General features: G+C 48.4%; 1 protein-coding gene across 1 annotated transcript in view; it reads left to right on the forward strand.

The window, feature by feature from the left end:
• Window positions 1–423: 423 nt before the first annotated feature.
• The window catches only part of EIF4E3 (eukaryotic translation initiation factor 4E family member 3), a 42,519-nt gene continuing 27,849 nt past the window's right edge, over window positions 424–15,093 (forward strand). The window contains exons 1-2 of the mRNA XM_084764922.1: window positions 424–627; window positions 14,940–15,012. Coding sequence (XP_084621048.1) covers window positions 503–627; window positions 14,940–15,012 — 198 coding nt within the window. The 5' untranslated portion in view covers window positions 424–502. The remainder of the gene's footprint in view (window positions 628–14,939; window positions 15,013–15,093) is intronic.

The following is a 15,093-nucleotide window of genomic DNA, read 5'->3' on the forward strand; positions in this document are numbered from 1 at the left end:
CAGTTAGTGTTGCCGGATTCTATCTTCTGTCTAATACCTTGTTTCTGCACTCTCAGACATTGGAGTCTCTTTATCTGTTTGGCCATTGGTCCCCTCTCCATCTATTTGTCACGTCCAACTGTGCTTCCATCTGCCCTTCCATCCCTCTGTCCCTCCTCCAGCCATCTGCCAGCCTTCCCATCCAGCCTTCAGATTGCTGGTATGTCAATCCATCTCTTCCTTCCTCCCTTGCACTGTTGGACTCAGAGACTCCATCCACACTGATCCATTTGGCCGGACCTTCCATCTGTCCTTGGCTCCAGCTGTGGGGCCAGCCGGGTGACTGTTCCTCTGCCCTTCTCCCAAGGGTCCCCTGCTCCGGGCGCGGGCCCCACTGGCCTTTGTTGGGGTAGGGCAGGGCCGAGGCCGGCCGGGGCGGGGCGCGGGGCGGGGCGGGGCTGGCGCCGGGAGACTACTAGGCTCTCGGGTCCCGCTGTCCGCGGCCTGGCTGGCGGCGGAGAACATGGCGCTGCCCCCAGCTGCCGCGCCCCCCGGGACTAGCGAGCCTCTCGGCCTACCGCTTTCGGCGCTGCAGCCGGAGCCGGGTGGTGTCCCGCTGCACTCGCCCTGGACCTTCTGGCTGGACAGGTGAGGGCCGCGCCCCGCCGCTTTGTCTCGGCCGCGTCCCTGCCCCAAGCGCGCCGGTGCCGAGGGCCTCGCGCGGGCGCAGCAAGAGTTCCGTGCGTCCCCAGAGAGCGCCAGCCAGCCGGGCAGGGAGTTGCGGTCTGCCGGGGAAGGGTGCCCCGAGTATTACTGGGGTGCTGGGCTGGCTCTGGACGCGACCTTCGCGGTGACAACAGTAGGGGAAAGTCGGCCCAAGGCAGGGAAGCATTCGCCCCCCCCCCCCCCGCCTGGGACCTCACTAGGGGCACCTGCGTCCCCCAGCCCTGGCAGGGAGTCGGGAGTAAACTGAGGCTTCTGTGGCACAGGATAGCTTTGTGGTCACAGCTCAGGTGCCCTCGCCTCTGAGAGGCCTCAGCGGTATCTCTGTCTAAGATAGAAACTTCTCACACCCTCCTGTATCTCCATCCTGCCTTGTTTTTTCCTCACCATACTCAATGCCACCGCGTTCTACCAGTGTGAACTTATTTTCAGTTTGTCATCTGGCCCTCCATCGCTTGCCCTGAGCGAGATTCACAGAGCAGGGGCTGGCTTTGGATGCATGCAGAGTCCCAGGACCTAGAACTGTGCCTTAGTGGTAGTAGAACAACCAGTTTTGTTGCGTGGAGATGCGTGGATAGCCACCGGTTCTTAACACATGCTCTCACGCGTTAACACGGGATATGCGGAGTGATAGCTCAAGTTGTTTACAAAATGTGTGGGAATTTTGATAAAACTGTGTTTAACATGGTTTAAGAGTTAGGAGGAAATGTCTGTGAGTTTCCGGAGATACTTAAATATTACACTCCACACTGCTGTCTTTTTTTTTTTTTTTTTTTTTTTAAGCTTTGCAACAATGCCTGTTTTGTAAAACAGTTTTGTTTTGTTTTTCCTGGTGCATTAGCCCCTATAAACTGATATCTGAAGCCAGTTTGTTTTCTGGAGATGCAGTGAAGTTGGGGGTGGGAGAGATTTGTAAAACATTTTCACTTTCATTCTGAGTTTCCAGAGTTTGACTGTCTTAACAAGAGTGGCTTTGGGTTTTGGCAATCATTAGCAGAGCGAAGTCATATCTGTGTTTTCGAAGGTGTCCTCTAACTATAGAGTTGTTTGTTACCTGGCATCTGTTTTCAAGGTGGTCCAACCTGTGGACATGCTGACCAGTAGAAACAGGATTGAGAGAGCTCCACTCTCAGCAGATTAAAATTTAGTCTGCTTAGAACGGCATGTTTGATGGCTATTAAGGTATCAGTGCTGTATGCCCAAAACGTTTTTTGACATAAGAATATGTAGGCTGGTGGTGTAGCTCAGTGGTAGAGCACATGTGTATCATGAATCAGACCCCTGGGTTCAGTTCCCAGCCCTGGGTGGAGAGAAGACAGACCTGAGAATAGGCTGCTTTAGTAAAAGCATAAATTATGTCTTTCTTATATTGATTTGCACTTTTTCCCCCCATCTAAAAAGTCAATAAGTGAAATGTGTTATTTCTGTAGTGTCCAAACCTTTAATAAATAAGGTGTTTATAACCTTAACCAAAATATAAACCAAAAATAAATGTGTTACTTTAGAAATTATAACTAGGTTCAACATTGTGCCTGATCCATCATCTCATAATTTTTATTGAACTTTATTTTTCTTCTCTGAGAATCTACCATACTTACTTTTAGAGGCTGTACCCACCCCCAGGCACACTCAGGATGAACACTTCAGGTTCCCGCAGTTAACTTGGAATTTCCAGGCGCAGCATGGCAGAGAGTAGTGAGATTCTCATGAGAGCCCTGCAGGGCAGGTTTTCCCTCAGTCTGGAGATGCACAGCATCCAAAGGCCCCCTGCCACCTGGAGCTTCTTTCTGGCACCTGTCTCTTAGGCAGTGCCACCTTACAGCTGACTATGTAATGATGATGATGATGAACACCGTTCCCAGGTTCACCCCGCTGCACTTCATTGTTAAGTGAGCACAACTGTGCCATTTATTGCACAGGGCTATTGTAAGCTATGGATGTACAATACCAAGCAGGTGCCTGGCATAGAGTAAGCGCTTAATAAGTTTCAGCTGATGGGGGAGAGGAGCAAACTGCGTTGGTAAATTGCTGTGCAGACATGAGCACCTGCATTCCCCTGCCCCTCCCCAGGACCCAAGTACAAAGCCAGGCATAGTGATGTATTACTCATAAGTACGCATGCTGTGTTTATAATCTCAGGATTAGGGAGGCAGAGGCAGGTGGATCGCTGACACCCACTGGCCACCCTGCCTGTATCCTCACTTGGCCTGTGTTTCAGCCTAATGAGAGACCCTGTCTGGAAAGGACCAAAGCAAACGGCATTCCTGAGCAACTAGGTCTGAGGTTGAACCCTGGCCTCCACATGCGTATGCGTGGGTCACTGTCTAAGAGCAGCTGAATTCAGTAGTAGGAAGCCAGCATACTAAGCTCATTTCCCCATTAGGCGGACTGGAGAACCATTCAGAAATTATTTGCATTTTAAGTAGTCAACTGCAAAAGAAAACAAAAAACTGCATTTGTCTGAAAATCAGTGGGCTCAGTGGCTAAGAGTATAAGCATATGGATCAGTGCACAGGATGAAGAGACCTCTTTCCCTTAGCTGGGTGTTTCACTCTGCCGGCCTCTTCTTTCCACTCCCACTAGTGTCTCTGCATGCTTCCTGGTCATTGTGTGGTGACCTCCTTCCCTCTGGTTCTCACAGGACCCAGCCCTTGGGCCTGTCCTACACAAAACTGTCACCCAGGCACAAGGAAGGCTTGCAGCACCAGCTAAAGCAGGAAATGACAGGTCACCATAGGCAGAACCTGCCACCCCTGTCTCCACTGCATATGCCCCATGCCACCTTCTCAGCTGCCCTCACAGCTGTCACTCCCCCCCCACCATGTCTTCTGAGCTTAGATATGAACAGTTAACAGCTCCTGCCACCTCTATCCTTCCAGTTTTGCAGCCTCCAAACCCTGGAGTCATCTGTAACCATCCTTGGCCAGAGCAGAACTGCAGAATACCTGGGAGGCTACAATCAGTAGAATGTTCCATTGCATTCCTTCCGTCCCCCTTGCTCCTTTGCCAGTGTCCTAAGCATGGGCCTCTTCCCATGCTGCTGCTGCTGCTGTCATCTGGATTGCCTTCCCAAGTCTGTAGTCTGCTCTTTGCGTCCTTCCAGTTTCTGCTCCTACGTCACCTTCCAAGCGAGACCTTCCCTGACCACTGATGTAGAAGGGCACACATGCCTTCGCATGTGCACTCGGAGCCCCCAGTGTGTTTTGTCTTTAGAATCTCCATCATGAGGGCAGAGCGCTGATCCTGACCACTCACTTCTCACCTCCTAGACCTGGCATAGTGTTCATGGTGGTGGTGAATTCTCTCCATAGCAACTGCACTTTCCTGTGGTGGCTCATTTCACTCTGGCACGTGTCTGTCGGTAACCCTTAGCTCTCTTCTCAAATCTAGACCTGCACAGCCAAGAGCCAGGAGGTCCGCAGCCTGGGTGCCTTCCTGAATACTCCAAAATGGGACTGATTTCTCTCCAGCGCCTTCCTTTTCTGCTCACCCGTGTTGCTTCACATCCCTACCATATTACCAGCTTCTCAAAGTTGTCATTTCCGTCTGACCCTTAACATCTTCTTTCCTACCCTGCTCCATCCGTATCTGTGCCTTTGTAGTCTTAGTGACCCTTAGCAAACTCACCAAACTCTAAGATATCCCTTGCTCCTCACGAGCCCCTCTCAGTCTTTCTGCTGGCTCTGGTCAGCTGTAGCTCCAGGAACATGGCAGCTTGCTGTGATACCAGCCTATTCCCAGGCATGCCCTGTCTGGGAGGTAACCCTTCTGAGCATACACCTGATCTGGCTCCTTACCCGTCATGGCTTCTGCCATACCGTGCATGCAGCAGAGTTTACTTATGTCTCTCACACTTCTGCAGAGGTGCATGTGGTCCAGATGAAGTGAGGTTCTAGATTTCTATCTGAACTTCTACCAAAGAGGCCCTCAGTAGTGAGGTATGTGTGTGTTTGGTTGGGGAGGGCATCAGATGTCAGTCATAGTGGGCTTTGTTTCATTTTGTTTTTCAAGATGAGGTCTTACCATGCAGCCCAGGCTAGTCTTGACCTCACCATCCTCCTGCCTAACCCTCTGGAGTGCTGGAATTCCAGGCATGTACTGCCACAGCTGGCTTTAGACATGAGCCATATTTGAATAAAACAAAATGAAACTTAGTTGTTTTGTTTTTAAGGAAAACACTAAATTTACTGGTTATGGTACCAATTTACCGGATTTTCCGGTGTATAAGACAACTGGGCATATAAGATGACTCTCAACTTCTCCAGTTAAAATATACGGTTCGGAATATAGTCACTGTATATGACTACCCCTCTTCCAATGCACACCCTGCACAGCAGCAGTCTCGGTCATGTATCTATTTGCAGGCAGGGCACAGACAGCCAGGCACTTTATTAAATACCAGCAGACAGCCAATGCCAGCCCACACTACCCCTTTAAGGCATGCTCCACACTTAACCCGAAGATGCTGCAGTCCTCTGAGTCAAATGGGCGGGTTCTGGTGGAGAGCCAATCCACGTTCATGTTCTCCTCCGCCAGGTACAGGAAGATGTGTGCAGCTTGTTCCTCCCTGCTTCATACTCCTTGCACAGAGCGGGGCTAGGGTGGGGGGTGGGGGGAAGAGACTGGCTGCATCATTCCCCCACTGTAAGAAGCAAGGGGAAGCAAGCTGCAGGTAAGTACCTGGTGTATAAGACGACCCCCGACTTTGGCACGGATTTTTCAGGGTTAAAAAGTCATCTTATTCTCTGGAAATACAGTACATTGCCATTTTTAGTTCAGAACTCTCCTTTTGACATGGCTATTACTTTCTCCAGTTTGAAAGCACTGCCATTCCCACTCCCCACCCCCAGTAACAGCACAAACTTCTGATGCTTGTCTTGGGTGGACTAGGGACTTCACTGCTTGTGAACTTTGTCTCATGAGCTCCTGCCATTTGGGATGCAGGATGATTCCTAGTCTACCCTGAGGACCAGGCTAACCGGCATTATTCTTGGGTCATGATGCTTACAGCCTGTTACCCTTTGGTTCCTTCCCAGAGTTTCTTTCTAGGCAAGCATCCTGTTATGCACAGTTGATCATTTGTCTCTTACTCTTGATGGTGAGATGATAATGTCTCAGGACTGTGACCTAAGGGAGAGCCAGGCACATAGCAGGCACTTTGTATTTGTGAGCTTCTGTTGTTGTTGCTACTATTATGTGTGTGAGTGTTTTACTTACATGTATATCTGTGGACCTCATGTATGTCTGGTGCCCACAGGGATCAGAAGAGGTTATCAGATCACCTGGTGCTGGAGTTAAAGACAGTTGTAAGCTGTGATGTGGGTGCTGGGAGTTGAACCCTGGTCCTCTAGAAGAGCAGCCGGTACTCTTAACTACTGAGCTATCTCTTCAGCCCTGAATTTCTGTTTTGATCACAAAAGTGGACCATCATTAACGCCTACTACCAACTCCACCCCATCCAGCTTAGCTGCCCCACATTTGGGTGTCAGAAAGCGTACCTCTCTAATCTTACATCGGAATGACCAGCTTTTGCTGTTAAAATACTAGCTCCCACCCCATCCAGGACATACTCAGCAAGACCTCTGGGCACAGAAGATGAACCTGTCATAAATGCCCTTTGTTTCTAAACTGGAATGTCACTGCTGTATGCATTGATTCTAGGAACCGAACACATTGAAGCGGATCACTTATAATTAGAGAGATGAGAGTGCAGCCGTTGCCAGTGTGGCCTTACCCCTTCCCCAGAAGGCCACCTCAAGAGCAACTCAAGTGTGAGAATTGAAAGGCATGGAATCCTGGGGGATCCACCCTGCAGGATGTGATGCGTCATAATGCACTCTTGTGGTGTGCTCCATAACCACAACTTTGACGCACAGAGGTGAGGCCAGGATTGCAAAAGGAAACCCCCATATAATCTCTCCTCACTGAGTAGATTGCAAGGATGAGGTCAGCAGAGGACGTGGGAAGAGACTGACTGACTGACATAGAACTCCTCCCCCACTCTTGCCCTTATATGTCTATGAACTCTCTGAGTGGCTGAGGGTTTTTATCTCTGTAAAAGGGTTCGATATCGATCTGTTTGGCAGTCAGTTCCCTTCCCTGGGGGATGGAGGCACACCCTCTCCACGTGTGGACCAGTGAGTGCTTCTTGCAGAATGTCCCAGAGCCTTCAGCATTCTCACTCTGGAAAGTTATACATCCATGGCTGGTAGTGACCGCTAAAAAAAAAAAAAAAAAAAAGCTATCTTCCCACTCTTTATAATACACTTGCTTTTAGACAGGGTTTCTCTGTGTAGCCCTGTCTGTCCTGGAACTCACTCTGTACACCACGCTAGCCAGCAAGAATAGCAACATGGCAGGAAGATCACTAAGACAGTCAGTCTGTCTTAGTGGGGTCTGTGAACTTGTGTTATTCCTTTCTACTCGACTTCTGGCTCCAAAGGATTAATTGTAAAGACAAGATGAAAAGGACCCCATGGCTACTGCAGAACAGGCATGGCAATATTTGGAAGCAGGGAGAAAGCAAAGCCAATACACACATAGAATGCCTAGGTAATGCAGACAGCTTCAGCAGATGTATTGCTAACTGTCAGCAACAAGCTCAGCCTCCTTTTCTGTGTGACTCTCCAACAGGAAACTGGTGTAGCCGCAAGCCACAGATCTATCTAAAAGTGATTAAAATGAAATCATCTTTAATGGAGTGAATGATGTGTGAGGGGCGTACTTAATCACGGTCCTGGGCCTGTGTGTGTTTTCCCTCTGACAGCTGAGCCCGATGTTGATGCAAATTGCTTGGGAAGGCTGGATTTCGGCAGACACATCCCTGGCTTTGAAGTCTTTCCCCTTCGGATTTGTCCTCTTGGCTAAAATGAAATCATCTCCTATAGCATGTTTGAATATTGTCATCATTCATGTTTTTCACAAAGTGTATGCACACTGAGCATATCATTGGAGACATTGTATTATGTAAAGTTATAAACTGTCTTTTCCCATCTTTGCCTCTTAATGTGACATACACAGTACTTCTGTGTGTTAAACAGTGACCCAAGTGCCATATAAACTCAAGCACAAAATCCTCAAGATATTGCAATGGATGTCCCAGTGACATTTTATAGATGAAAGTGTTGGGGTTCAGAGAAGCGCGTCCTTGGGGTCACATGGCCGTGCAGGACAGAAGCAGGGTGGAAACATAGGGCTGGGTGACCACAGGCTCTGGATTCCTGAGCCCCTGACAGACACTGCTTCCCCGGGAATAGGAACAGTGAACAGGGCTTCATTCTCTCGTGTGTCATATCATGCAGAGATTAAGAGGTGGTCTCTTAATTTCACAAATGGGGACACTGAGGCCTGCGTCAGATGATTCAGCCAAGGGCCCCCTGCATTACAGTTTGCAGAGATAACTAGGGAGATAGTTCAGTGGGTAAAACAATTGCTGTGCATTAGGCTGTGAGTTTGAACCTCCAGAACTCACTTCATGACAACTTTGAGAGCATGCCTCTGTGACCCCAACACCTCCACAGGGTGATAGGAGGCAGGCACAGAATTCCCAGAGACTTTCGGGCCAGCTCGCCTCAAAGTGGAAGGTAAAGAGCAGCCCCTGAGCGTCTCCTAAGCATGACACATATGGCATGGCACCTCTGAGTCCATACTCATGCGTGCTTACATGTACATAGTCACAGGGGAGGGGGAGGGAGAGAATGAGTTAAGTTTTGTTTTGTTTTGTTTTTTAATGTAGAGAATAAAGAGAATCCTTTCTGAAACCACACATCTAAGCCCCTGAATAGGACCGTCCTCCATGACCAGTAATACCATTCATTGCCTTGGTGATGTGTTTGGGCAATGTTGAAGGCTCTGTAAGAACAGTAGCTTTTGCATTTTTGCATATGATACTGCTACTTGCTGGGCTTTACTGTGCAAGGTGTTTGCATTTTTGGTGGGGGCGGGGGAGGGGTGACTATTTAGATGAAACGGGGCCAGCATGACTAGAAGTAGTATTGGAAACCCCAGGGACTTAGCATGTCTGGGACCTAGAGACCGTACCCTGCCTCTAACAAGCTCCCAGGTGCTGCTGCCTGTGGGCTGATCACACCTCCGGTAACCAAGGTGCAGATGGAGTGTGGGAAACCTTTATATCCCTTCTGCCTTGCAAGAAGCCTCACCAAGTATCTAGATGGCTGGGGAGTGGTGCCACGGCCATGGGTAAGATTGTTTTGGTAGGAACTGACTCCAAGCTCCACCTGCAGTGGCCATTTCTTTAAAGACACACCTTTATGGAGAGTGCACTTGAGGACTCCAAGGTGTGGTGATTAGGTCCATATTCCATGTAGGGTGAGTCCCTTCAAGGGTTACTACTGACACAAGATGTCAGCCAAGTGTAGCTCTGCTACTTGCAGCTGTGTGTCAGTTAGTGAGTTCCTGTACCAGCCTGGTGTTAGTGATCTTATCTGCCAAGTGGAGGCAGAACATAACATGTGCACGTGCAGAAGACATGTAATCTTGTCAGTCACTGGCACACTGTGCCTCCAAAAGAAAGAAAGAAAGAAAGAAACAAAGACAGACAAGGAAGGAAGGAAGGAAGGAAGGAAGGAAGGAAAGGAAGGAAAGAAGATGGGAATATGCTGTGAGACAGTTGAGATGTCAGTGAAGACAGTGTATTCTTGTGAAGAGTCTTAATGAGTAAATGTGGTTTGTACATAGCAGAGTAAAGTTTTGTGTGCAAATGGTGCTTTTGTGCTTAGGAACCATTTAAGTAGAACACTTGGTCCAGTATTACTAGATTCCCTGCCTCCTCCTGACATCACATTAATCACTGATTTGGCAGGTCCCAGATCCCTTCTGCCTTAACCAGTGGTTTCTTAATTAACAAAGTTCATGCAGAGAAAGCCTCCACCATGGCTGCAGCCTAAGGCTTGAAGAGTCTGGTGGGTGTCCTCTCTGCAGGTGGACACAAGAGGCTCTCAGCTATTTGTGTGGCCTTTTCTCTGTTTTTGGTTGTTGTGTGTCTTTATCAGGGCTTTCAAATTATCTGTGTCCTGTTCTGTCTGTCTGTCTGTCTGCAAAGGGTGACATCAGTAACTACTGCTGACTGGGTGCATTTACATGCACTGCATAAAAGGGACTTCTACCCAGCACTAGCTCACGTGTCCAGGCAGCAAAGCAGAGGGTGAGGCTGGCGGCAGAACTGGGCTTGACATGGGAGCTGCTGATCATGGAGGCTAATTAGTCTCCGTAGCTTTCCTACTCCTTCTCCTCAGTGGCCTTTGTTGGGTCTGTTATCTTCCTCCAGTGTCTACTCCTCAGCAATGATCTAGGATGTCCTCGTACCAAAGGATGGAGAATGTACAAGGACGGTGGGCGGGCCCTAGCAGAGCAGGTGGTATAAGAGGGGAGGAGGGAGGGAATTTCCCATAATCCTTGCCCTGTGGGCCACCATGCCGACAGCCATGCCTCAGTTTTCATTGAGAGGTATTGTAGCCCTGGGAGGAAGTCAAGAAAGCCGTGGCATCAGAGGCGGCTGATGAAGAATAATCTGGTTCTGCTACTTTAAAAATGAACATGCAGGGTCCCTGCCTCCTGACTTGTAAAGTGTAGGTTGTGATATCAACCTGACTGAATTGCTTCGGGAATCAGAGCTGATATATGCTCAGTACAAGGAGGCTGTGATTGCATTACAGGTAGACATGGACAGGACAGCTCAGGAGCTAGACTCTCATCCCCCAATGGCTGTGTTCTCCGCACTGCCTTTGCAGGGAGGCTTATACAGATCCCAGGGGACTGGAGTGATGCAGGCCTGATCCCAGGTTGTCTGATGGCAACATCTGTGGTCCTCTGGAAATGGCCACAGTTGGCACGTGTACTCCTTAGTCAGTTTTCTTTCCCATATCTTCCCTTCTGGGAAAAAGACACAGGTCCAAATTTTGTTTCTTTGCCTCCAAGAGCTTGGGACGGGAGGGGGAGGATTCAGAAAGCAGAGGTGTCATGTGGAGAACACATACCCCACAGGACAAGGGCTTTGCCTTAGAGTATCGTCACTGTGCTCTCAGCTCCAAAAGAGGCAGCAATGAATGTTTGTGGAGGTATGATTAAGTGTTACATCCTCCGAGGCGCTCTCATTCACCAGGGCTTTCTGCACTGTGGATTTTGAACCCAAAGCCTCTGTATTGTGGGCCACCGTGTCTTGTGCATTATGGGAGGTTCACCCACTTATAGCAGCACAAAATGCCTCCCAATATTGCCTTTGGTCATCCGGGTCACTGCTTGCGCTGCAGGCAGAGGGCTCTGGCTAGTATTCTGTGTGTTGGATGAGATGTCTGATATTGGTAAGGTAAAAAGATATAATAAAGATGCGTTGCATATGTGGTTTTAGTAAGAATGTCTGTTGCTTGAAATCTATTATACATCTAGTCCCTTCTATTTAGGAGGCTGAGGCAGAAGGATTTCAAGTTCAAGATTAGCCTGAACAACATAGTGAGACTCTACCTCAAAATAATTTTTTTAATGCTAAGGACATAGCCCAGATGTCTAGTATTATATGAGGGTCTGGATCTAGTCCTCAGTACCGAAGAAAAAAGTCACAGTAGATGACAACAGATGAGACGATTTGAATCAGCAAATCCAGTGCACACTGGCCTGGTTACAAAGGCAGGTCACTTGAAAATCTTGGCTGTTTGCCTTTCTAAAATGGGCTCTGCGGCCGTGTCCCAGTTGTGCTTGTTAAGGAAGCCTGAGGTTCAGGGCTGAGGTTGAGACGTAGCAGAGTGTTTTAGTGACTAAACTTGCACTGACCAGCCAAGCTAGCATAGTTCTGACAACGCTGTTGTTTCAGTCTGCAAGATAGATGTCTACAAAACTGCCCAAGTAGCACCTAGATGAGACCACCGAGATCAGAGTCACAGCTCCCTTCATGAAGTCACTGGTAAACTGTCCACTTTCCAGCTGCTGAGATCCAACACCATGGCCAAACATAACCTTAAGAAGTGACAGTGAATGAGGCTGAGATGCCCAGCAGCTAAAGTGCTTGCCGTGCAAGCATGAGGATTTGAGTTTGGATTCTCATACCTGCACTTGTAACCAACTCCACCTCGCCCCAACACTGGGGTACGGAGACAGGAAACCCCTGGAGATTTGCTGCCAGAGGAAGATACCTGACCTCAGCTTCTGACCTCCACATGTGCACGTATGGGTGAGCGTAGTACACACACATGCACAGAGAGAGGGAGAGGGAGAGAGAGACAGAGACAGAGAGAGAGAGAGACAGAGGGAGGGAAGGAGGGAGGGAGGGAGGGAGGGAGAGAGGGAAGGAGGGAGGAGACAAGGTGAGTTATTGTTTTATACTTCTGGAAATACAAGCGTGGGCTGTGGGCTGTAGAGCTAGTGCTCGCCATGCAGGCATGAGGACCTGAGTGTTGAATGGGTGCTGAGCATGCCTGTAATCCCAGAGTGGCACAGCAGAACACAGGAGCATCCCAGGCACTTGTTGAGAGTGATTGGTGGGTAACCTGGTGCACACATGCACACACCAGTGCACACACAGAAATGAAAGTGAAGAACTGGGTGAAGCTCAATTGTCCTGCACGTGCTTAACATATATGCGATGCAGGTTTTGTGATTGCTGTACTTTAACTGGGCAGCTCTTCAGTATGGGATAAGGAGCAACCATCACAAGTGCATCATCTGGTGGTGTTAAATGTTTGTGTCCTTTGGGAAGTTGCCTTGCCTCTCTCAGCCCCAGAGTGCTCACTGTAAAATAGTCTTAAGCACCAGTGCAGGCTACAGGGGCCCCTGCAGGAGTGTGTTACTCAACAGCAGCAGGAGCCTGGCACCACTCACTGGCTTTCACTACCTTACACTACTGACTCCTTTGTCTTCCACTGGTGAGTGCATCTCAGTTACTTCCTTCCAGATGCTTCTCCTGTGTGCTGGAAACTCAGCATCTTAAACACTGGGACAGTGAAGCAGAGAAGCAGAGACCTTAAGAGACCTGTGCAGTTGTCTCCTACCCTGGAGTATTAGGAAGAGCAGGAACAGGGGCCTTAAACAGAGCCTCAGAGGCCAAGCACTCACCAGTGACGTTAGAAAGTTCAATAGTAACTGCCGCCTGCGTGCTGGATTTGTATAATTTGACATGATGGTGTCTGAAGAGAACACTCATGTAATGCTCACTCTAAGCTATCCTAAATTGAAGAGGGGCTTTAAAAAAGCAGTGGAAAAATCAAATATATAATTTTTTTCCATAGATAAAAAAAAACACTGCAGAATTTATTTCCCTGACTTAGGTTTTCGCCTGCCGCCTTCCTGAGTGCAGTTAGGGGCAGAGTCCTGTCTCAAGTGTTTATAGGATCTAGGAATTTATTTGCTGGGCAATTTGGTAAAGCAGTTAGATAGAGGGTACAAGGAAAGAGAAATTAGTTGGAATAAGTGTCAGTTGATTTTCATGTGAAAGGTACAGAATTTCCAACAGTTTGTGCCATGCGACTTAAAAAGAGGTTGAGTACTTTCAGTTTTTTCCTAATGTCTTTATAATCTGTAAGCATGGCAGCCTGCTTTATGAAGATATTTATCTTTGTCCAACTAGAGGCTTTAGTAACCACAGTCCAGACCATCTGTGCTGCCTGATGGGTTTCTTTGAGGTCCAGGCAACTGCTGTTATCACCAGAGTTTTGGTCCCTATGTGTCTGTGGCCACCGCTCACTCAGGTCAACTTAGGTAATATCTGACACAAAAGGGAAGCCATGTTTGTGGTTGTGATTTTTCTTTTTTAACATAAAGGCCATAAAATTTGCAAACATCTAGGAAATAGTTATAAACTCATGGCTTATAACGTGTGATGTGTGTATGTGTAGCCATTGTGCAAGCCCACATGTCCATGTGTGAAGGCCAGAGACTGATGTCATGCATCTGTCCCAATTGCGCTCTACCATATGTTTTGAGACAGGGTGATCTTTCACTGAACCTGGGGTTTGCCATTTTAGCAAAATGGCTGAGCAGCAAGCCCTTGGCACCCACATGTCTCCTCTCCCCCAGCACTGGAATCACAGATGTCTGTCACGACCCCTGGCTTTTACAGGGAGGCCGAGGGATCTGAACACAGGTCTTTATGCTTACACAGCAAGCATTTCCCCCAGGAAGCCATCTCCCCAGCTCTGATGTTTTATTGGTTCGTGGTTCCAGAGCGTAGGCAGTGGAGTCATGTCCTTAGGGCCTCTGCCAGGTCCTCACCTCTGCCTCAGAGCTGGTGTGGGTTATCTCTACATCTCCAGAAAGTGTCCCGTGTTGATGACCCCTGGGACTCCTAGGGTCACTTGGGTCAGTGGCTGGTGAAGAGTATTCTTAACATGGACTCCAGATCCTAGTGTGTCAGCTGTGAGCGTGGTGTTTTCCCTCTTAGCAAGCCCTTGGTTCCTCACCCACAGCCGACAAGGACTCTGAGCCGTGTTTGTGGGGTGACGTGTCACTAAACCTGCTACTAACGAAGATCCCATTGCCTTTGAGCACAGACTGCTGAGTCAGCGGGAAGAGAGAGGAAACAGTATAGTGGTAACAGGGTGTCCACATACCTAGAGATTGACTCAGCCCAGTCCCAGGAACTCTACTTGGAAAGCCAGTCAAAGTGCGATCTTTTAGGGTTTTTTTTTTCTCAGAGAATAAACCTGTAGTGTGTTGCCATCTAGTGGAACATATAGAAACCAGAGATTAATGCATTCCAGCCATACAGTTCACAAAAGCTATTTGCACGAGTTCAGGAGAAACTACTGACAGTATTTTGTTTTAAGGCAAAGAATTTAAAGAGGAAACCAAGACTGAGTGTTACTAGTAGTTGCTAAAATAGCTGAATGGTCCTTTGTTTCTCAGGGATGCGTGGGTATTTACCAGCAGGGTGTTAGGGGGTTTTAAACTGTTCACCCAGAGGAGAAGCCTGCATCTAAATTGCCGTAGGCGCAGCAGTTTCTTATCTGAGCGATGTGTGCATGTGACTACGTGATTTTAAACTTTCCGATCCCTTTCTTGCGCACTTTACCCTTTTTATCTGTTAAATTCCCACAGAATAACCATTTCTGCCTAACAGGAGGAGCAAACTCAGGCCCTCACAGAAAAAGGATTTAAATTCTAGCCTGCATCTCCACATGCCCCATTCTGAGGCTTTAGCCCTGTACACTGTCAAAACCCGCATAGTTACGTGGTGGACTATCTTACGATCACTGACTGGATTTGTTTGCTTGTTATTTTCCTGATGTTAGATCACTCCCTGGTGCCACAGCAGCCGAGTGCGCCTCAAATCTGAAGAAAATCTACACGGTGCAAACAGTGCAGGTAAGAGCGGAAAGGAGGGATATATGTGAGGCAATCAGCCAACTTGACATTTTTCTACTGCCTGGGCAGCCCTTGCTCAGG

Source organism: Acomys minous (genome assembly GCF_964271855.1).
Source record: "Acomys minous genome assembly, chromosome: 17".
Classification (NCBI taxonomy): domain Eukaryota; kingdom Metazoa; phylum Chordata; class Mammalia; order Rodentia; family Muridae; genus Acomys; species Acomys minous.